The sequence below is a fragment of the Lontra canadensis genome, unplaced genomic scaffold (genome assembly GCF_010015895.1).
Source record: "Lontra canadensis isolate GAN:19392208 unplaced genomic scaffold, GSC_riverotter_1.0 scaffold506, whole genome shotgun sequence".
NCBI classification, from domain to species: domain Eukaryota; kingdom Metazoa; phylum Chordata; class Mammalia; order Carnivora; family Mustelidae; genus Lontra; species Lontra canadensis.
The window spans coordinates 7,277-30,374 of record NW_022631497.1 but is presented as its reverse complement, the minus strand read 5'-3'; the positions used below and the strand labels follow the sequence as shown (position 1 = coordinate 30,374).

Below are 23,098 nucleotides of genomic sequence, written 5' to 3'. Positions count from 1 at the left end.
ATGAAACTTGTTAGAAAAAGGGCAGTTGTTAAAAAAGGAGGACCAGTGATGGTAGGTTGGAAGTAGAGTAGATGAGGAATAGTTTCTACTAGAACAGAGTTTTTAAAAATCCTTTAGTTATATTTCACTGTTGGCTCTCAAAGACCAAGATCAGAGACTTGATGTTGCATCATGGACATTTCTGGGTGGTTGAAGGAGAAGGCCCAAAGAAGCCGAGGTACACCTTTGTGTATTCCTGCACTGCTCCTAATGATAATGTGCTCAGCAAAGGGGCCAGATAGGTAGATGGTTGGTGTACTGGACATTAGTGTGTTTTCTGGGAAAAATCTTGTATCAGAGAAACCACAGTGGGGAAAGGGCTGGTTGACTGTGTGGTCTCTGACAAAGAGAGACTGCTAGCAGATAGGAGGCTTTTTCCCTTGTTTGTCCCAGAGCTTATAATCAGGACACTTGGACATGAAAAGTAGATGAATAGTACAAATTGGAGAGTAAGCATGGGATTGGAAAAATTTCCTGAAGGTGCACTGGATCATGAAAGGTGAAAAGAGAGAGAGGAAAAAAAAAAAAATCATCCAGTTAAGAAAATCATCTAGTTAGAAAAATAGACTATACATGATGTGCATGGGGGAATAGTTAGGGCCTAGCTTGGAGAGGAGTGCTGGGAGGAAAGATTAGAAGAAAAGAGATTGGAGCCGGATTTTAGAGGATAATTTGGAATGCCGGTGATGGAGGGAGAATTCTCAGGGAAATGATAGGGAATCAGAACTCCAGGGTTGGAATAGATCTTGAGGTTCAGGTTCCCCTATACTTGAATTTATCTAATGATACAGGATTTGCTAACCTCTGGAAGCGGTTTTTCCCAGCATTCCTTTATGTTTATTTTTAAAGCTCTTTTTCTTCTTAAACTAAAATATGTCTCGTTAACTTTCTTCCTGTTTTAAGAAGTTCTGCCATCTGGGTGACATGAAATAGGAAGAGTGGTGTTTTGGGGAGATGAGTCTCTCAGCTGTGTGCAGGAAGAGTTAAATGTGTTAGAGAACCTGGAGGCAGGACTGAGAGTCAGGAGACTATCACAGTTGTGAGGGGTGAGATAGAGCTGTTGAGGAAGGGATTGCTGTAATAGTGGGAAAGGGAGAATGGGCCAGTTGTTGAACACAGGTCAAGCCTGAGCAGATGGCTCATCTTTTTTATAGATAAAAATGATGGGCCTAATGTATGAAAAATTGTAATAATTTATTTTCCTATAGGTTGAGTCATTTGGGGTATGTTTTCAGGCAGTGTGTGCTCCTAACAACTCCAGGGGACTTACCTAGTATTAGTATATCTCCTCAGCTGAGATCCACTAGGATTCTGCTGTACCAGTTTTTAGTCAAGTCAGAAAAATTCTCTTAAACTGTTTGCTTTAGTGTTTGTTTATACTAATAAAAAGTCACTTAACACGTGAATTTTCCTTTTTTTTTTTTAATTTTATTTTTCTTTATTTTGAATCACAGGAATTTTATTTTATTTTATTTTTTAAAGATTTTATTTATTTGACAGAATCACAAGTAGGGAGAAGCAGGCAGAGAGAGGGGGAAGCAGGCTCTCTGCCAAGCAGAGAGCCCGATGCGGGCCTCGATCCCAGGACCCTGGGATCATGACCTGAGCTGAAGGCAGAGGCTTTAACCCACTGAGCCACCCAGGTGCCCCAAATCACAGGAATTTTAAAAGATAGCACAGAGTGGTTCAGTGTATCCATTATTGAGTTTCCCACAATGGTCATATATTTTTAAAGATTTTTTGTTTATTTATTTGACAGAGAGAGGGAGAGGGAGAACCAGAGAGGGAGGGGAATGGCAGAGGGAAAGGGAGAAGCAGGCTACCTGAGTACAATGTGGGGCTCCATCACAGGCCCTTGGGATCATGACCTGAGCCTAAGACAGTTGCTCAACCGACTGAGCCACCTAGGCACCTCCCATTGGTTTTATCTTAAGGAAGTATGGTACAGTATCAACACCAGGAAACTGGCATTGACACATTATCTGTGTATAACTCTCTGGTTTTATCACTTGTGTACATCCGTGCAGCTACCACTGCAGTCACGATAAGAACTATTCTATCACCATCACTGTATTAAAGGTCTCCCTCATGCTTATCCCCATATCGTCGCACCCATTTAGCTTATAGTCCCCAACACCCTTGGCAACTCCTCTGTCTCCATGTCTAATTCTATAACTTCAAGAAAATTGTATAAATGGAATCAGTATTTGACCTTTTGAGATTGTCTTTTTTTTGTCAGCGTGATGCCCTTGAGAGCCATTATAGTTTAGTTTGTGACTTTTTGTTGTTGTTTTTGTTTTTAGATAGTATTTTGTTGTTAGATAGTATTCTGTGAATATTCTGTTGTGTGGATATAGCATGCTTTTTCATCATGTTAACAGGTGTTTTACATAGTAAAAGTCTTTAATTTGAGGAAGTCCAATTTATTGACCCCCTTCATGAATTTTGCTTTTGCTATCTAAGAATTCTTCTCCAGGGTTTAGCTTATCAGGATTTTCTCCTGTTTTCTTTTAAAAGTGTTTTAGTTTTATGTTTGATATTTAATCTATGACTCATTTCGAATTAATTTCTATGTAACATGTGAACTTTGAACCCCATGGACACCTAGTTGCCCCAGTACCATTTGTTGGAAAGACTCTGTTTCCTCCATTGAATTACTTTTGCACCCTTATTAAAAATTAGTGGGAGCACACAAGCTGGGTTTCTTTATTTCTGGGTTATTTTGTTCCATTGATCACTGTGTCTTTCCTTTGCCAGTACTTGCATGGTCTTTTACTGCTGTAGCTGCGGGAGTGTCAGACTTGGATAAAATGATTCTTCCCACTTAATATTTTTCTGATTGTTATTTTGTCTCTTTCATTTTAACATATAAATTTTAGATAATTTAGCTAAATTTTAGATAAGCTTATCTGTATATACAAAAAAATCTGCAATTTTGATGGAATTATACTAAACTTGTAATTAATTTAGGGAGAATTTGTATTTTTAGTATGTGAATCATCCAATCCATGACAAAAATGTTTCCTTCTATTTAGATCTTTTTTTTTTTTAAATTTCTTTCATCAGTGTTTACATATAAGTCCTCTACTTGTTATTTTAGATTTACACTGTTTCATTTTTTGAATGATTATAATAGTATTTTATATTTATGTAGCCTTGTGTTTCCTTTCAAGTCCTTGCCTAAATGTATATGCATTTTACCCTAGTTTTAATTCTAGCTTTGATAGCAATTTATTGTCTTGTAAAAAGTTTTACACTAATTATAGGCACTTTTAAATTTGGTATAACCTTGGAATTTATAATGTTTAAAACTTTTTTATTGCATAATTTCCCTGTTGGACTTAGAAGTTGTTTTTATGTTTTTGATATAAATAATGCTGAAATATGTGAACATGTACAGTGTCACACAGCCCCTCCCCCCCTTTTAAAAACTCTATCATTAATAGACATCTCTAGGGGTAGAAATACAGGGACATAGTTTTGTTTTTTTGTTTTTTTAACAAAGTATAATTATATACAACCAAGTATACAAATCAGTGTACAGTTCTTTGAAGTTTTACATATGTGTATACTCATGTAACTACTGTTTCCTCTGGGACATAACACAGGTTGTAGGGCTTTTAAAATGTATTCTGAAATTGTTCTCCAGTAGGGTTATATCTTAGCTTGCTCATGTTTATATAACCTCACTAATTACAAGTGACAGAAATACATTCAATTCAGAGTTGTTAAAGTAAAAAGGGAGTTTATGGCCTTCATAATTGGGAATTCCAGGAGTAGATTTTCAGTTCAGGGATAGTTAGCTGTGAGTGACTCAGAGGGTATAAGGCTTTCTTCATCACTTGACTCCATTTATTTCACTTTCCCTCCCTCCTTCCATTCCTTCTTCTTTCCATCCATCCCTTCCTCCTTCCCTCCCTTCCTTCTTTGCTTCCTTCCTTCCTTGAGTGTAGTTGACACACAATGTTACATTAGTTTCAGATACACAACATAGTGATAGGACAAGTTTATACATTATGCTGTATTCATCACAGGTATAGCTACCACCTGTCACCATGCATTGCTATTAAAAAATTATTAACTGTATTCCTTATGCTGTGCCTTTTATTCCTGTGGCTTTTTAAATTTCATAACTGGTAGCCTGTATCTCCCACTCCCCCTCCCATATTTTGCCTCTTGTCCCCATCCCTTCCCCTCTGGCATCCATCAGTTCTCTATAGGTCTGATTCTGTTTTTTATTTATTCTTTTTTATTTTTTTTTTCTTTTTTTAGATTCTACGTAAGAGTGAAATCATAAGGTATTTGTCTTTCTCAGTCTGACTTATTTCACTTAGCTTAATACCCTCTGGGTCCATCCATGTTGTTGCAGATGGCATGATCTTGTCCCTTTTTTATGACTATATAATATTCCATCGAGTGTACCTCTGTTTGCATATGTACATGTTGGACAAGATGTCCACCTATAGGTTGAGGTGTTACCCTAGCAGAAAAAGGACTTTTCTTCTTCTGCCTCTATATTTTCATCATGGAGGGGACTGGTTAGCTTTGCTTGGGTCATGCTGAGCACTGAACCAGTTTCTTTCTTTTTTTCTTTTTCTTTCCTTTTTTTTTTTTTTTTTTTTAAAGATTTTATTTATTTAGTCTACGGCCATACCACCTTGAACGCGCCCGATCTCGTCTGATCTCGGAAGCTAAGCAGGGTCGGGCCTGGTTAGTACTTGGATGGGAAGATTTTATTTATTTATTTGACAGAGAGATAGAAAGCACAAGTAAGCGGAGTGGCAGGCAGAGGGAGAGAGAAAAGCAGGCTCTCTGCTGAGCAGGGAGCCTGATGCAGTGCTAGATCCCAGGACCCTGGAATCATGACCTGAGCTGATGGCAGCTGCTAAACCAATTGAGCCACCGAGGCATCCCAGCTGAACCAGTTTCTAGCCAGCGTGGCTCACCCGAGGACATGAGGAATGGGGGAGAGTTCTCTGAAGGAATATAGTAAAGTAGTATTGAGTAGAAGCAAATTATTCTTTTTGACAAGTAATGGGAGTCTATTAACATTGTTTGCTATCCTTATAGATGTAAAATGCTACTTCCTTTTTTAAAAAATGTGCTTTATTTGGTGAGAACTGATGTTGAGCATTGTTCATGGTGCTTGTGAGACACCCTAGGGCAGTGGTAGGTATCTGTAAACCTTCATCCTACTTGGTTGATTGATTGAATCCTGGTTATTTTTCTTATCAATTGAATTTTACCACATTCTCAATGATTGAGATGTCTTATTGGGCAGTTGTGGATGGGGGAAGGGCACTAGGAGAGGGAGAGAGAGTCTTAAAGGAGACTTGGAGCTGACCGCAGATCCTGATGACCTAGAGATCAGTGAAATCATGACCTGAGCAGAAACGGAGTCAGGTGCTTAACTGACTGCGCCATGCAGGTGCCCCTTGAGGAAACATTTAATAGTGAAACCAGATAACCCTTCTCAAATGGCTGGCAGGAGAAAAGAGGGTAAATTCTTTAATGTTTGGCTTGTAGTTTCCCCTTTTTCATGTTTATTTATGTTTAGGCAATATTTGTCTTGAGTTTTCTTTGGAGGTTTTCTTTTCAAGTTCTGGCTTTTGGTTTGGTGTTCCAGTTCAGGTAAGCTTTGATTATAGTGCAAGTGCATTGTCCTTGAGTGGAAGTAGGACTTCAACTTATTGAGAGTAGTCAGTGTTGTTTAATGCTAAGTCTCAATTTTTAAAAGAACCATCTTTTCGGTAGAAAATGTCTTGTTAGTTTTAGAGCAAAAAAGCACTATTTATTGGTCTACTAAAACAGTAGAGTTAAAAACTATTGAGTTTGTTAGCACCTGTGTGATCTTAGTAGCTGTAGTTTATTTGTAAGCATACTCTTCGAGGGTCTTGTTGCACAGATATCTTCTCTCCTTTTTTAAATGTTGAAAGTGCAGAATTACCCAGTCAGATAAAACTGATGGTCTCTTCGGGCATTGTCATAAAGAAGAGATAGGCAATGAGGATTTTCAATTGATAATAGTTAAGAGACCTATCTAATTTTATTTTTTATTTTATTTTCATTTTTTTAAGAGACCTTCTTTTATTTATCTCAGTAATTGTATAGTAAAATTGAGGACATAGGTACCATTTTCACTGATACAGCTCGAGTCATATATAGGGAGAAAAATATACACATATATGGAGAGGTATTTGTGGATATGTATATGTGTACATGTGTATATATGTGTGTGTGTCTATATATTTTTTATATATGTGTGTACACACATATATTTAATTAACATTGCAGACCATGGCAAAGCAGTTTTAAGGAAAATAGTGATGTGTTTTATCCTTGACAAAAGAATATTGAGCATAAGCTGTCAGTTTCTTGAGGCATAATTTTCTCCCTGGCAACTGCCTAGAGTCAGATTGAAGGAGGTGAAAATTGTCTCCTGTCCAGTGCAGATGTTGACAGCCTCAGACTGATGTACTCACATCTAATATAAGCAGGCTGGAAGATAGATGCTAAAAGGCAGATGTGAGTGATCAGGACAAAGCAACTGTCAATGACTTTTTGGGTAGGGTTTGAGAGATAGACAGGAGACAGTGGAAACTGGGTTTGGGAAGTTCATGATGTGAAGGCTTGAAACATAGCTTTGCGTGGGTATGTGAGAGATTGCATTTTAATTTGGTCTTGTTAGTGTGATTTTAATCAGGTTGGAATCATGAGCTTGATCTATATATGGGCTCTTTGATTTTTCACAGGAGAAAATTGACAAACAAGTATTCCTACCCTGGAATGTTGAGTATGGGTTTCAAAAACTGTTAATAATGATGCACTGGAAGAGCAATAGCAAGAGAAATATTTAACATTTTGAAAAAGATAAAAGTTAAGGTAATTTTTGGATTAGTGTGATCATTTCTTCATTAAAGCTACCAAGAATCAGCTGATTTTTCTCATACTCTTTCTTTGAGTTCTGGCTTCTTACTGTTAGCCTTTTTCCCTTGCCATCTTGGTATATTTTTCATCCTGGGTCCTCCTCTTATTATTGTGGATGGCTGGGTCTGTTTTGGGAAGTGCTCCCATTCCAGTTCCTTCCCTTCCCATGTTCCTGAGGATTGTGATTAATTTAAAACTTGTTCATTATTGACCCCCATTCCTCCACTCCCACTATTCATTTTCTCTTGCTCTTCATTTAACTTGAGCAGGAAAGGCAAAATATAAATTCCAAAAAAAATCATTAAATGGTTGTCATCTGGGTGTTTTATGTCTTAAAGTTGTCCTTCTGACTTAAACTGTAAGTCTCTAGGGTGGAGGCTATATTTTCTTTGACTTGGGATGTGTCAAGCATGCTGTCTGCTTCTGGATCACTACCCTTATGTGAGCATATGCTGCTTTCAGAAACTTGGTTTCTGGTATAGCCAGCTTGAAAGTGAGGAAAGGAGAAAGAAGTTATTAAATTCTAATGTTTCCTTTCATTTTGAAATTGTTCCTCTTTTTTTTTTTATTCTGTCTCTTTAAACATTTAATGAATAACACTAACCAACACAATAATAGTTTTAAGTTAGAGTGGGTAATAGTGTTGCCTTAATATATTTGTACAGTGTAGCTGAAGGAGTTATCTTAGGTATTACAATTTTGACTTTGGCATGACTTCAACCATGATGTTGCAGTAACGTGGTTTCTACTAGTTAATTTCTTAAGAAAGTGATTCCAAGTTGAAATGCATGTTATGCATTTATTTGAATGTGTAATCAGGAAGTAAGTGCCTCTCTTTGAAGTGTTTCTGAATAGCAGCAGGGCACACTTGAATTAGTAAGGAAAATGAGAACATGAATATATGTGGTACTCTATTTTAATTTTTTAAAAAAATCCATTTTGTCGCCTGGAAAAAGTAGAAATTTCAAAGCTCCTTTCGTTATCCCCGGGGGATGAGAAAGGGCGAGTAGGTTGAGTTTTTCTAGGCACTCTCTGAGCTGATTCAGAGGGGCTTATAGTAGTTATATAATGTGATATTAAATGTTTATTTCCTGGGTTGATCTTCAAAAGATGAGCCGTTTTATGGATTAAAAATGGCCCCCCAGGAAAGTTCTATTAAAGCATCTGTTAGGAGTTCTTTGAATCATTGTCAGTTTTTCTCTAATGATGGAAGCATTATTTAGAGGTCTGTGATTTTTGCCAAATAACCCCAGTGTTGAATAGAAAGGTGAAAGAGAATTAAGTGTTCATCCCCATGTCACAGGGCATGTGGGTTATGTCTCATACATACTACCATTTGGGTCCTTCCCATAAAGGGTATATAATGAAATCTGTTACTCTTTGCAACAGTATTGCCAGTTTATCTTCATTTGCAAGTGAGGAAAATACTTTATTTATATGGAAAGTGAATTTAAAAATTTGGGGGATGGGAGGAGTGAGGCAGGTTGAGAAATGGGTGTTAATTCTTGATTATCTTGAAGCTAGCAAATACTTTTATGAAGCCTTGGTCCTGTCAGCTTATTATTTTGTAAAAATGAAATTGACAGAATGACAAAGAAGTAACTGGTGTATCACTTTTTGGTGAGATCCATTAATCAGATATATTTAAGAGAATTTGGTATAAAGTAGGCCTATAATTGGACCTAGAGTATTGAAAAAGTAACTTTCAAGAATTAGGAATCCCATGATAGGGAACTTTAAACTGTTCAAATTCAGGATTGGGTGTGTTTTACTTTTCTCTGTAAAGATGGCCAAGCTATCAAGTACAGGGTGATTTATAACAGACTTCTTTTGTGATGTTGGTTGCTTGCTCTTTTTTCTTTTCCCCCCTTTCCCTCTTGGTTACTCCTTGGGTAGAATTAAAAACTTTTTTTAAAAGCTAATTTTCTTCAGTGAATGTTTTTGATAGTAAGAAAAAAGGAAGAAAATAAAAATCAGTTATAATTTTGCTACCCAGAGATGAAACCAATGGTTAAAATTTTTGTTGTAGAACCCTAATGTTTGTTTTCTGTGAAAATCCTTACGTGGGTAGAAATATGTTGTGGTTGAGTCATTTACTTTTTTAGAGTCATTTGCTTTTTTTGCTTAATGGATCCTAAACATCATTCAGTGTCATTAAGTACTCTTGTACAACATAGTACTTAATGACTGTGTTATCCTCTATAGAGTAATATGATTTAAGGGGGTTATTTTGAATTCGAAACCTAGAGACTTCTCTTTAATATTTTTATGGCCAAAATTGTATGCTCTTTTTAAAAGTTTAAAAAAGGGATATGGTAAATAGGACAGTTTTTTATTTTGAAGACTGAAGGCTGCCATTGTTGACAAGTGTAGTATGAGATAGTTGATTGAAAAGAAAAAAAAGTTGAGATATTTAAAATCATTTTGAGGGGCACCTGGGTTGCTCAGTGGGTTAAGCCTCTGCCTTCGCCTCAGGTCATGATCCCAGGGTCCTGGGATAAGCCCCGTATTGGGCTCTGCTCAGCGGGGAGCCTGCTTCCCTTCCTCTCTCTGCCTGCCTCTCTGCCTGCTTGTGATCTCTGTCTATCAAATAAATAAATAAAATCTTAAAAAAAAAATCATTTTGAGGTAGAAATCAAAATGAGTTGTGCAGGGTCATTTGGGAAATCAGTGGAAGAGGGAGAATCAGAATTCCACATATGGCCTTGAAATTGATCCTGAAATAAGGAATTTGAACATGTTTGAGATGGTAAATGGTTTTCAGCTTTTCTGGAAGCTTCTGTCATTTTGACACATTTTGTGATCCTCTAAAGCATATTGAGGTGGATATCTTAAAATCTTCCTCTGTATTTGGTGGTCGATACCAGTGTGGTCTCATAAAATACTGTATTTAAGAAATAGCCTACTTAAGGTCTATATAATACCATGTTGAATTCCTGCAGCAACTAAACAAAAATAATGAGATTGGGGCTGCAAATGGCCCCTTATTTACCACTTGGCTTACCCATATTTTAGATAAGCTTCTTAAGACAGCTGATTTCACAAAGCTCTTATATTTTCTACTATATGCTAATTTTACTTTTTTCTTTTTGCAGTGGCACTCAGTGGCCTTCGGATAGGTTTTTTAATTACTTTCTTAAAGTTTATTTGTTTATTTTTAAAGTAATCTCTATATCCAACATGGGGCTCAAACTCATGACCCAGAGATCTACAATCACATGGTCTTCTGACTGAGCCAACCAGGAGCCCCTGTGATTTCCATTTTTCCTTGTGATTTCCATTTTTCCTTGTGCAGTACAGATTATTAATATATCAGCAATTTACAGTGGAAATATAAAAAAAAATTTCCATTAATAAAGGGACCTGAAGTCAGCAGTTTATGTAATTTATAGGAGGTAAGCCATGCTCCTCTGCTCGGCTGGCAAAGTTCTTGTCTTTTTCTGGACTTCAAGGTAGAAAAGGTTCTGGCTGAGGAGCATATTAGACTTACCCTTAGTGTTATTTTAGGGAAATAACACTATTATCTGTTGGGTCTCTTGGACTTTTGAAGGCCTTTGGGATATTTTTATACCTGAATTTCTGTGGACCTGAGACACTTTGCTATAGCACTGTGGTTGGGAGCTGTTCTTGCTGTAAGGCATGAGCTTTATGGGATGTGAAGTTGTAAATGGGATAGATGAGGGAGATAATCAGTTCCTAAAAACTAGAAGGAACCTCAGATTGGCTTAATTCCCTTTTTTTTTTTTTTTTTAACATATGGAAAAACTAAGGCCCAATAAGGGGAACAAAATCACCTTTTGTAGCCATTACCACGAAAGGACAAGTTTTTTCTACTCTCTACACTACGGAGATTGAAGTGAGGGAGCATTCCGTACAAATCAAAGGTTAATTTTCTTTCATCCTGTAGGAAACTTGCTAGCCTGACTTTATTTCTAAAAACGTAACAGACAGTTGATGTGTGAGCAGTGATCATGTTCTGGATAGGTTTAATAATTGGAGAAAGTAGATGGGAAAGAGAAAGGACACAGAAGTATTTGTTAAGCTCTGCATTCATTACCTGAATTTTCAAAACACCCCCGTGCGCTGAGATAACGGTATTCTCATTTTACAGAAGACTAAACAGGTAGACCTGAAGCAACCTAAATTCACACAGGTGCTGAGTAGCAAAGTTGGGATTCAGGCCCAGTTCCAGCACCTTGTTTTATCTAATCCACATGGTATTCTGGGAGAATTGGGTGTATTCATTAACATCACTTTGTAATCTTCTGTATTTTAAAGGAGAGCAGCAAAGCAGAGTATCTCATTTCCTAGGCTCCAGAAAAGAAAAACCAGTCCTTCTTTCTATTTTTTGTCTTTCTCGAATACCCTGTTACCCCACACTGTTTACAAGGATATTCTTTCCCTATAACTTTATACAAAGTTGGATTACATTCAAGGGAGTTTACTGAAGATATTTGATACTTCAGAAAGCCCTTGATTTTTGCCCTGTTCGAAACCCAAATCCCGGAATTGAGTCCTGCATCAGGGTCCCTCCTCAGCAGGGAGTCTCCTCCTCCCTCTGACCTTTCTCCTCTCATGGTCTCTCTCTCTCATTCTCTTTCTCGCAAATAAATAAATAAATAAATAAATAAATAAATAAAATCTTTATTAAAAAAGTATGCTCTGTAAACTAATTGACATTAAAGATTTTTTTTTCTTTTTGCTCACATTGTGGTTGTATTGACTTGTAATTCATATATCACATGATTCCATTTTCTTAGTACATTCAGAGTTTTGGACACACAATATCAGATCATTGTCATGACCCTAAATAGAAACCCAGTACCCATTTGCAGTGTGACTTAATTCCTTTATTTTGGAAAGAAAGCCTCAAAAATATCTTCTTTTGATGGGCGCCTGAAACAGTTTTTCAGTCTGTTTTGTGATCTGATTGTAAATATGGGGAGAGAGTGACTTGCCCAACACTCCAGAGACATTAAACAGTTTTTTTAAAAAGATTTTATTTATTTGACAGAGACATAGCGAGAGAGGGAACACAAGCAGGGAAAGTGGGAGAGGGAGAAGCAGGCTTCCTGCAGAGCAGAGCCTGATGTAGGGCTTGATCCCAGGACCCTGGGATCATGACCTGAGGTGAAGGCAGACACCTAACGACTGAGCCACCCAGGTGTCCCCTTTAAAGAATTCTTGATTCTTTTTATTTATTTTTTAAAACTTAGTATCTCAAATCATTCTTAGTCTCATATTCCTTTTAGAGCGAATCATTCAACAGAAGACAGAGGACCTTGTTTTTAGCTAATGACTTACTAATATATTTGTTCATAGTTTTATGAGTAGAGAAAATACAAAGGTTTTAGACCACCATACAGTATATTTCTGACTTTTTTTTTTAATTACTAATACTGTTAGCTGTGAAATTAAAGATTTGTCATTATGGCTTTAAGCTAAAACAGATTAGCATAGATGTATGTGTACTTAATTTGCTTTCTTCCTTCCACTTATTTGTTGTCATTTGGCCTGAATTTAGTTTGGAATGATATGTTAGCTGTAGAAGGCATGAGGCTTTTTGAAGAGGAACCTGTGTGGGAGTGAGAATTTAGAAGGAGAGGTTTTGGTAAAAGAGGGATTAGAGTTGGTGAAAATTTAGGGGATTAATACAGTGAGGTTAAGTGATTAAAATTAAATTTAAAATTATCTACAACATTTATCCATTTGATTATAAGCTAATTATTAAAGAATTTTGATTCATTTTAGAAAGACTATAATTTTAAGAATTTAAGTTCACTTGTTGGCCTAATCTAGGCCTTTTCTTCTGCCTACAGTTTTATTTACACCAGGTTAACTCTTTTTCATTTCCACTAACAGCTGATTTTGAGTTTATTCCACTCTCCCCCAACCCTCACTTCCTTTTCCACTCCGCTCAATTTTTAGGATAGCCTCACTCACTGCTTCTGAACAAATGAGATTATCCAACAGTGCTGAGCTTCATACTGCCTGGAAGCCAGCCTCTTGCTACCTCTGTTTTTTCACTTATCTGAGGGTCCAAGAACCTTCTTTTCCCCTTTCATGGCTCTGTGTGTTCTGTGATCCAGAATCTTCATAATTCATTTCCATGTCTTCCATGTCTATTAGTCTTCCTCTCCCCCTTCATCTATCTGTAATTCCAATAGTGATAATAGTATGGGAGTGCAGGCACTGTTAGAAGCACTTTACTGAACATTTGTCTTTATCTCTACAGCAACCGTAAGTAGATACAGGCAATCCTCACTTTTGCATGGTTCCAGTATGTACAGATTTCACTTACACAATTTAGTTAAATAATACCAGTCCTCTGAGATGCTTTGTTGGCTCATTCAGTTGAGCATCCTGCGCTTGATACTGGCCAGGTAATGATCTGTGAGGGGGTGGTGAGATTGAGCCCCACGTGGGGCTCTGCACTTAGCATGGAGTCTACTTAGAATTCTCTCTACCTCTCCATATGCCCTTACCCTGCTAGTACTCTCTTTCTCTAAAATAAAATCTTTAAAAAAACCCAAAAAACCAATCCTCCACCAACGTGGTTCCAAATTTAGTTACCATGGTAACTAAACTGTGAGTGAATGCATGAAAAATGGACTTGGTTGCTAGCTCTTAAGGGAACAAGCTACTACATAAATAATAATGTGCATTATGCTCATTGAGCAGTCATGTCCCTTTTTTCAAGGTCTCTTGGTAATTGGTGACTGTGCAGCTGTGTAGTTCATTCTGTCTTTGGTTGTGTTGCCTCCTTATCTCCCAGTGATAAACCCAACATGAACCCTTTTACAAACAGAGATCTTTGAAAGAACAAATTTGCTAACAAAGATGAAACTGCAGCAAAAAAACAAAGTGATACGGGTGCCTGGGTGGCTCAGTCATTAAGCGTCTGCCTTTGGCTCAGGTCATGATCCTAGAGTCCTGGGATGGAGCCCCACATTGGGTTCCCTGCTCAGCGGGAGGCCTGCTTCTCTCTCTCTCACTCTGCCTGCTTGTGTTCCTGCTCTCCCTGTCTCTCTGTCAGGTAAATAGATTAAAAAAAAAAAAAAAAAGGAAATTATAAACTTGGAATTTAAATTTGAATAGAATGTAAATTAAGACTATGAAGCCATCAAAAGAAATTAAATCATGCCATTTGTGACAACGTGGACAGAACTAGGGGGTATTATGCTGAGTGAAATAAGTCAGAGAAATATAATTATCATATGATCTCCCTGATAGGAGGAAGTTGAGTGGCAAAGTGGGGGGCTTGGGGGCTAGGGAAGGAAAAAATGAAACAAGATGGGATTGGGTAGGAGACAAACCATAAGAGACTCTTCATCTCACAAAACCAATTCAGGGTTGGGGGTGGGGGGTGGGGGGGAGAGGGGGGTTGGGGAAGGGTGGTTGGGTTATGGACAGTGAGGAAGGTATGTGCTATGGTGAGTGCTGTGAAGTGTGTAAGCCTGGTGATTCACAGACCTGTACCCCTGGGACTAATAATATATTATATGTTAATAAAAAATTAAAAAAATGAACAAAAGAATGTTAAATTAAGTTAAAGAAGAAATTGTTGACTGCATGTGTTGACATCACTGCTGTTTAAAGAGACTCTAGAGGCAGGCACCTAAGTAGTACAGTCCCTTAAGCAGGAGACTCTTGGTTTTAGCTCAAGCTCTGATCTCTGGGTCCTGAGATTGAGCCCCACGTGGGGCTCAGCACAGAGTCCACTTGAGATTCTTTCCCTTCTCCCCCACTGCCCCCCACTTGCACAGTCACATGCACCTTCTCTCTTTCATATAAATAAATAGAAAAATCTAAGTTAAGCAGCTGCCTTTGGTTCAGGTCACGATCTCAAGGTTCTGGGATACAGCCCTGCATGCTTGCTTCTCCCTCTCCCTCTGCTCCTCCTCCTGCTCGTGTTCTTTCTCTCTCTTGCTGGCTCTCTCTAAAATAAATAAATACAAATCTTAAAAAAAAGAGAGACTTCAAGAAAAAAGATTTTCTCTACCTCTCCTCCTGCCCCTCCCCCTGCTCTCCCTTCCCAAAATAAAAAATCTTTTTTATAAAAAGAAAGAGACTCTAAATGTGCAGTCAGAGGAACTTAGTGAAAGCAGTTACTAGTACACAGAGGAGGAAAGTGGTTGTGACAAAAAGAATGATGATGTCCAAGAGGAAGTGCTGTCTTCAAAACCTTTACACTAAAGGAACTCTTGAAGATATTTCTTTTTTTCTTTTTTCTTTTTTTTTTTTTAAGATTTTGTTTATTTATTTGACAGAGAGAGATCACAAGTAGGCAGAGAGAGAGGAGGAAGCAGGCTCCCTTACGAGCAGAAAGCCCGATGCGGGACTTGATCCCAGGACCCTGACATCATGACCTGAGCCGAAGGTAGAGGCTTAACCCACTGAGCCACCCAGGCGCCCTTGAAGATATTTCTTGACATTGAAAGTGCAAATAGTAAAATGTTGGAAGGTGATCCAGATTTAGAAAGCAGTAGGACAATTTGCCTAATAGTAGAAGAGATGCATTATTTGTATCCCAAGTTAAATGCTGAAGAAGGCAAGTGTTGTTCAAAAATGACTTTGTGGGGGGGGTACCTGGCCCATTCGGTTAGGCTTCTGCCTTTGGCTCAAGTCATGATCTCAGGGTCCTGGAGTTGGGCCCTGTGTTGGACTCCCTGCTCAGTGTTGAGTCTGCTTCTCCCTCTCTCAAAGTCTTTAAAAAAAAAAAAAAACACTACTTTTGAGTAGTTCTCTTACAAAGAAAAAACACTAATTCTCGTTGTTAATGTTTTGAATTAAAATGTATTAAATAAGTATTAATTGTACTATTTGTTTTCATTTACCTGGGTATTTATAATTAGTAGTAAAGGAGCTTTTAACATTTTTGTCTTATGATTATAGGATAATTTTCCCGTATAGTAAGATTACTTTGCAGTGTTACAGCTTGCATGATCATTTTTGTGGATCTCTACTACTATGCAAAGTGAGGATTACCTATATTATCTCTGTTTTATAGTTGTTGGAAAGTGAGACCTGTTTAGTGGTGAAGCTACAGTTTCTATCTGTGTGACATCTAGTTTTATGATCCTATTCTTTCCCATTATACTGCTGCCCATACACACACACACACACACATACATACATACATACATACATACATACATATACCTGGAAAAAAAATTTCTTTAATAGGCCCTTGACTTCTCCTACTGGTTGCAGACCAGATTCTTGAAAGAGCAGTCTTGTTCTGCCTTTTTCATCTCCCACAGAGTTGCTCTTCCTCATTCTTCCTTGCCAGCTGCAGTGGCGTCCCTGGCTTTCCAGGATCATTTTAGTGTGCATCTGTCCCAGGTCCTTTGAGTTGGTGTTCCCTCTGCTTGGAGTGATTTTGTAAGATAGTCAGATTGTCCTGTTCTTCATTTTTTAAGACACTCCTCAATTGGTGCCTTTTCAGTGAGGCTTGCCTTGATCCCCCTATTTTAAATGATATGTTATATCCCCACTCTCCTTGTCCTTTCTGTCACTGTGGTGCCCTCTCACAAGTACTTCTGGTTTACCAGCTATATAACTGACATGATTATGTTTATCATCTTTCCCTCCTGTTATAATATAAGCTCTCTGGAGGCAGGGATTTTTGTCTGGTTAGTTAATTAATCTATTATTTTTAAAGAGATTTTATTTTATTTTGGAGAGAAAGATAGCATGCACACATAGGGGGTAGGAGCAGAGGGAGAGGGACAAGCAGACTCGCGCTGAGTGAAGAGCTCTATGTGGGGCTCAATGAGGGCTCAACCCCACAACCCTGTGATCACGACCTGAGCCAAAATCAAGAGTTGGACGCTTGACTGACTGAGCCACCCAGACACCCCTGGTTAGTTAATTTCTCTCCTAAGTGGTTAGAATGGTGCCCAGCTCCTAGAAGGTGTTCAGTAAACACTTGTTACAAGAAGGCATTAATTAATGCTCTTAAAGCTGGTTGTTGAACGGATGGATGCTCACGAGACATAATGAAGCCCATTTCTCTGTCTTACCTAGTTTTAATTAATAATAATAATAATTTCTGCCAACCCTGTATTGTTTCCTAGTGCAAGGTAATGAATGATACATTTTAGATATCTTACCTGATTTGTCCCTCAGAGCAAAGTATTGTCTATACTTTGGAGAAGAGAAAACAGTCAGTGGAGTCCAGTCACATAGCTGATAGGTGGGAAAACCAAAACTTAGGCTTATCTCCAACTCCGAGGCCTGTGCTCTTTCAGGTCCCTGCATTTGATACTCTTTATCTCTTTATTTATTGAGCCATAATTCACTTTCCATAATACTTACTCTTTTAAAGTGTACAGTTCAGTGGTTTTTAGTATGTTTATAAGGTTGTGCAGCCATCACTGCTATGTAGTTCCAGAACATTTTCATTACTCCAGAAAGAAACCCCAAACCTATTAGCAGTTAGTCCTCTCTCTCTCTTCCTGCCCCACCTGCTGGCAACCACTAGCCTGGCTTCTGTCTCTGGATTTACTTATTGTGGACATTACACATAAATGGAATATAGAATATGTGGCCTTTTGGGACTGACTTCTTTCATGTAGCATATGCTTAGAAGATTCATTCATGTAGCGTGTATTAGTACTTTGTTCCTTTTTATGCTTAACTGTCTCATTGCACAGATATACCACAGTTTGTTTGTTTGTTTGTTTCTTTCTTTCTTTCTTTCTTTCTTTCTTTCTTTTTTTTTTTTTTTAAGATTTTTTATTTGTTGAGAGAGTGAATGGCAGGCAGAGGGAGAAGGAGAAGCAGATTCCCCACTGAGCAGGGATCCTGATGTGGGGCTCTATCCCAGTGACCCTGGGATCGTGAACTGAGATGAAGGCAGCTGCTTTAACTGACTGAGGCACCTAGGCGCCCCATATCACAGTTTCTTATCCATTCATTAGTGGATGTATGGATATTTTGGTGGTTCTCACATTTCAGCTATTATGAGGAGTGCTGTTGTGTGAACATTTAGTGTAAGTTTTTGTGTAGACATTTTTCAATTGTTAAAGGAATATACCTTCAAGTGGAATTATTAGATCATACTGTAAGTCTATATTTAACCTTTTGAGGGACTGCTAGACTGTTTTCCAAAGTCACTGTATCATTTTACATTCCCACCAACTTTCTCCATGTTCCTCACCAGCATTTATTATTATCTGTCTTTTTAATTTTAGCTGTCCTAGTAGATAATGTTTTGTTATGCCTTTGCCTTTATGGCTAATGAGACTGAGCACAGAATGTCTGTGTAATGCCTTTCTTTGCCTATTTTAAATTAGATTTTCTTTTTATTTAGTCATTAGAGTTCTTTTTATATTGTGTCTACCAGATCCTTATTACATAGTGGTTTTCAGAAGTTTTCTCCTGTTCTTTTGGTCTTTTCACTTTCTTGATTGTGTCCTTCAAAGCACAAAAATTTCAAATTTTGATGATGCCATTTTATCTTTCTTCTGTTATTTGTCCTTTTGGTGTCATGGGTTAGAAATGATTGTCTAATCATAGGCCATATAGACTTATGTTAATGTTTTCTTCTGAGTGTTAATAATTGTACCTCTTAAATTTAGGTTTCGATCTGTTCTGAAAGTATATGGTGTGAGGTAGAGTCCAAGTTCATTCTTTCGCATTTGAGTATCCATTGTTCCAGTACTGTTTGTTTGAAACACAGTTTTTCCCCCATTGAATGGTCTTGGCAGCTTGTTGAAAATTAAGTGACTGTATTTTTGGATTCTAGATTCTGTTCCGTTGATCTGTATGTATGCATTTGATTTATTTTTTTGGGGGGGGGGTCTTGTCATCCTTGTCATCCCATTCTCTTTGTTTCTTTTGTCCAATAGTCTTTGTCCCCTACTCCTAATTCCACAGTGGCGGGGCCTTTTTTTTTTTTTTTTTTTTTAATATTCATACGGTTGCTCTTGCCCTTTCCTCCATCTTACTACAATCCTAGCTTGAAACCTTTAAGTCACCTTTGATGCTTTCTTTTTCCTCACTTTTTTTTTTTAAGATTTTATTTATTTATTTGACAGAGAGAGTGATCACAGGCAGAGAGGCAGACAGAGAGGAGGAAGCAGGCTCCCCGCTGAGCAGAGAGCCCGATGGGGCTCGATCCCAGGACCCCAAGATCATGACCTGAGCCGAAGGCAGAGGCTTTAACCCACTGAGCCACCCAGGCGCCCCTCTTTTTCCTCACTCTTTATAATCAAAGGTGGTTATATCATTTGACCCCTGTTTTTATAATCTATTACTGTTCTTTCCTGAGCTCTCACTGTGGCTTTCTGACTCATCTGTGTGGTCAGGTTTATTTTATTTTATCTTATTTTATTTTTTAAAGATTTTATTTATCGGAGAGCGGTAGAGAGAGAGAGATCATGAGCAGGGGGGAGGGGTAGAGGTAGAAGCATACTCCCCACTGAGCAGGGAGCCCAATTTGGGACTCCATCCCAGGACCCTGGGATCATGACCTGAGCTGAAGGCAGACATTTAATTGACTGAGCCACTCAAGCTCGTGGTCATATTTATCTTATGTGCTTTTGTTGGGTCAATCCTGTGTATGTATGACTTTCACTTCCTTCTTTGAGTCAGGAATTCTTTGTACTCTGTCCATGGCTTTTCCATCCCCATCTTCTGTTCTTTCTATACAGGTCCATCACTGCCTACTTAGACTGGAGGACTCTGCCTCCAAATATGCCTTCTTACTGTGTATCTCAACTTGATAAGTGGTTCTAACAGCATAACATTGGCATTACAAAACCTGGCTCTCCCATTTACTGTCAGGTAACTGATTAAGTTGGTTAACTTTCTAAACTTTAGTTGTCTCATTTGTAAGGAAGGGCCAGTACTACCTACTTCCTAGGTGACTCATAGGATTAAATAAAATACGTAGAGTGCCATAGAGTGGACATTTAATAAATTTTGGATGCTATTATGTTGCTGTTCCTTTTACTTGAGATGCTGTTCCTTTTACTTGAGATGCTAACTCCCTTAATTTTTTTTTTTTAAGATTATTTATTTATTTGACACACAGAGAGATCACAAGTAGGCAGAGAGGAAGGCAGCTCTAGAGAGAGGGGGAAGCTGGCCCCCTGCTGAGCAAAGAGGCTGATACTGGGCTCCATCCCAGGACCCTGAGATCTCGACCTGAGCCGAAGGCAGAGGCTTAACCCACTGAGCCACCCAGGTGCCCCAACTCCCTTAATTCTAATGCCAAAAATTCTTCCTGTCGTTTGAGAGTAGAGTCACTTTCAGAGTACCATATTTCCCATAAAACTGTTGCTGGCATTTCCTTTCTTCTTCAGACTGTTTGTTAGTGCTTTCTGCTTTGAAACTCTGTGTACTTTTGTGTCTTTCGTACAGCTCTTGTGTTAAAATGCCACATAATTTCTGTGTGATCACATTCTTCTTTTCTGGATTATAAACTGCTTGAAAACAGATAGTCTTGTTCTATGTATCCCCAGCAGTGGATTGGTTTTTGTCTGTACTAAGCTCTCAATACATAGGTGAAATTCTTTTTATTGTTTAAGGCCAATGTCTCTTATTTAATATTAATATTTAAGGTACATATTTTTTTTCTACAAGGCTTTTGAGACAAATTCTTCATGAGTAAATAGTTTTTCCTATCCCATAGCACCTTGTCCACAAGGCTATTATAATTCTGATTGCATTGTAATACTCCCTGATTTGTGAGCCCTTTGAGTCCAGGCGCTTTGTCTTAATCAGCCTTTAATTGTTTGCTTGTCTGCCTTCCCCCCTCCTTAGACTTCCATGAGAAGATGGGCTGTTTTCTGTGTGCTCTATCATTGACACATAGTTCAGACTTTGATATATAGTGGGTGCACAAATATTTGTTGAGTAAATAGATGAAAGAATGAGCTCATTTAAGTGTCCTACAATAACATTTTTATTTATTTATTTATTTTATTTATTATTTTTTAAAGATATTTTTAAATTTATTTATTCGACAGAGAGAGGGGTCACAAGCAGAGAGGCAGGCAAAGAGAGAGGGGGAAGCAGGCTCCCCGCTGAGTAGAGTCTGATGCAGGCCGATCACAGCACCCTGAGATCATGACCTGAGCTGAAGGCAGAGGCTTAACCCACTGAGCCACCCAGGCGCCCCTGTATTGTATATGTTGTTAGTATAGTTTTTAAAATTATGGATATAGGGCACCTGGGGTGGCTCAGTGGGTTGAGTCTCTGCCACCAGGTGCTCCCCTGGAAAGGAGTGTTTTTCAGGCTCTTTATGTATAGCACCAAAATCACTTTCCAGATACTGTGTTTTCACTAGCAGTACATGAGGGTGCTTTTTTAAGTGATTGCTGTAAAACAAACAAAAGCAAACAAAACAATAAAAATGAGAGCCCTTAAATTCTGTGCATGAACTATACAAGGTGTGAGTTATTATTATTATTTTTTTAAATGTAGACCAGTTATTTGGTTCATTCCTGATGGGTTTGTTTTTTCATGCTGTAAAACAGGTGATTTGATGAAGACTGCTGCAGGAGAGTTTGCAGATGATCCCTGCTCTTCTGTGAAGCGTGGCAACATGGTTCGGGCAGCTCGAGCTTTGCTCTCTGCTGTTACCCGGCTGCTTATTTTGGCTGACATGGCAGATGTCTACAAATTACTTGTTCAGCTGAAAGTTGTAAGTACAGGCCTGTGTCTATAATTTGTTCTTTCCATCACAGTGAGGCTGCTGCTGCCCATAGTTAATTCAGTATTCCTTAGAGTTTGTTTTGGGTTTTGAACTTGTTTTACCTAAGTGGAGCAGGAATGTTTTCTTTTAGTTTCCATTTTCAGCTCTTCTCAAAGTGTACCTCAGACTGGCTGTGCTATGAGCCTGTAGTCTTGATTTTAGTGAAGAACTTGTAGCAAAGGTACTGTTTTGACTCCTTCCCTCTGTAGTAGTGATTAAGCATTTCCTTTTACTGGTATTCCAGAGTTGAGAAACCAAGATGTGTTAAATTCTATCATTTTAGATAACAGTCAGTATAATCCTCCCATGTAGTAGTTGCTCATATATTTGAGGGCCATGTAAACTGAAGAGAAAATTTAGAGTGCTATCCAAGTAGCAGTTAAAAGGAATAAAATAGTATAGATCTTTTTTTTTAAGATTTTATTTATTTATTCGACAGAGAGAGAGACAGAGAGGGAACACAAGCAAGGGGAGAGGGAGAGGGAGAAGCAGGCTTCCACCAAGGAGGGAGCCCAATGTGAGCCTTGATCCCAGGACCCTGAGATCATGACCTAAGTCGAAGGCAGACGCTTAACGACTGAGCCACCCAGGTGCCCAGTATAGATCTTTTTTACATACAGATTTGTTTTGTTTAGAATTATTCTTATTTAGAGTTATGTTTTATATAGGTGGAAGAAGGTATTTTGAAACTGAGGAATGCTGGCACTGAACAAGATTTAGGAATACAGTATAAAGCCCTAAAACCTGAAGTGGATAAACTAAACATTATGGCAGCCAAAAGACAACAGGTACAGTCATGATTTGGGGGTATATTAAAGTTGTTTATATTATGATCTAGTGGGAAAAATCGATTTTACTTACGTTTTCTGAAGGTACTGGTACCTCTCTCTGCCAGTATAGTTCTATTAAAACATTTAACTTATGAAGTAAGTATCCTTTCAGTATTGTATTGTTAATAAACCTGTAATTAAGTTGCTTTCATGTTATGCTTCCATTTTAATTCTCATGAAAATCTTACTTTAAATAGCTTGGCAGTTTGCAGTTGTGTCGGGAGCGGTGATAAGGTCTTTGTTATGTGCCTTCAAGGATTAACTTGATTTGGTAGTAGAGTTAATTTCAGATTTTTTTTTTTAAAGATTTTTATTTATTTATTTGACAGAGATCACAAGTAGGCAGAGAGGCAGGCAGAGAGAGAGGAGGAAGCAGGCTCCCTGCTGAGCAGAGAGCCTAATGCCATGTAGGTCTTGATGCCATGCGGGGCTTGATCCCAGGACCCTGGGATCATGACCTGAGCCGAAGGCAGAGGCTTTAACCCACTGAGCCACCCAGGCGCCCCTCATTTCAGATTTTTAAAAAACCTTAAACCCGTTGAAAATTAGCGGAATTACTTGATTATGAGAAACTAACCCCATTCTCTCCCCATAT

The 23,098-nt window shown here is 38.2% G+C and overlaps 1 protein-coding gene across 1 annotated transcript in view; it reads left to right on the top strand.

The window, feature by feature from the left end:
• Positions 1 to 22,473, top strand: part of LOC116863076 (catenin alpha-1-like) — a 55,976-nt gene extending 33,503 nt beyond the window's left edge. The window contains exons 4-5 of the mRNA XM_032850572.1: positions 21,456 to 21,622; positions 22,342 to 22,473. Coding sequence (XP_032706463.1) covers positions 21,456 to 21,622; positions 22,342 to 22,473 — 299 coding nt within the window. The remainder of the gene's footprint in view (positions 1 to 21,455; positions 21,623 to 22,341) is intronic.
• Positions 22,474 to 23,098: the final 625 nt, after the last annotated feature.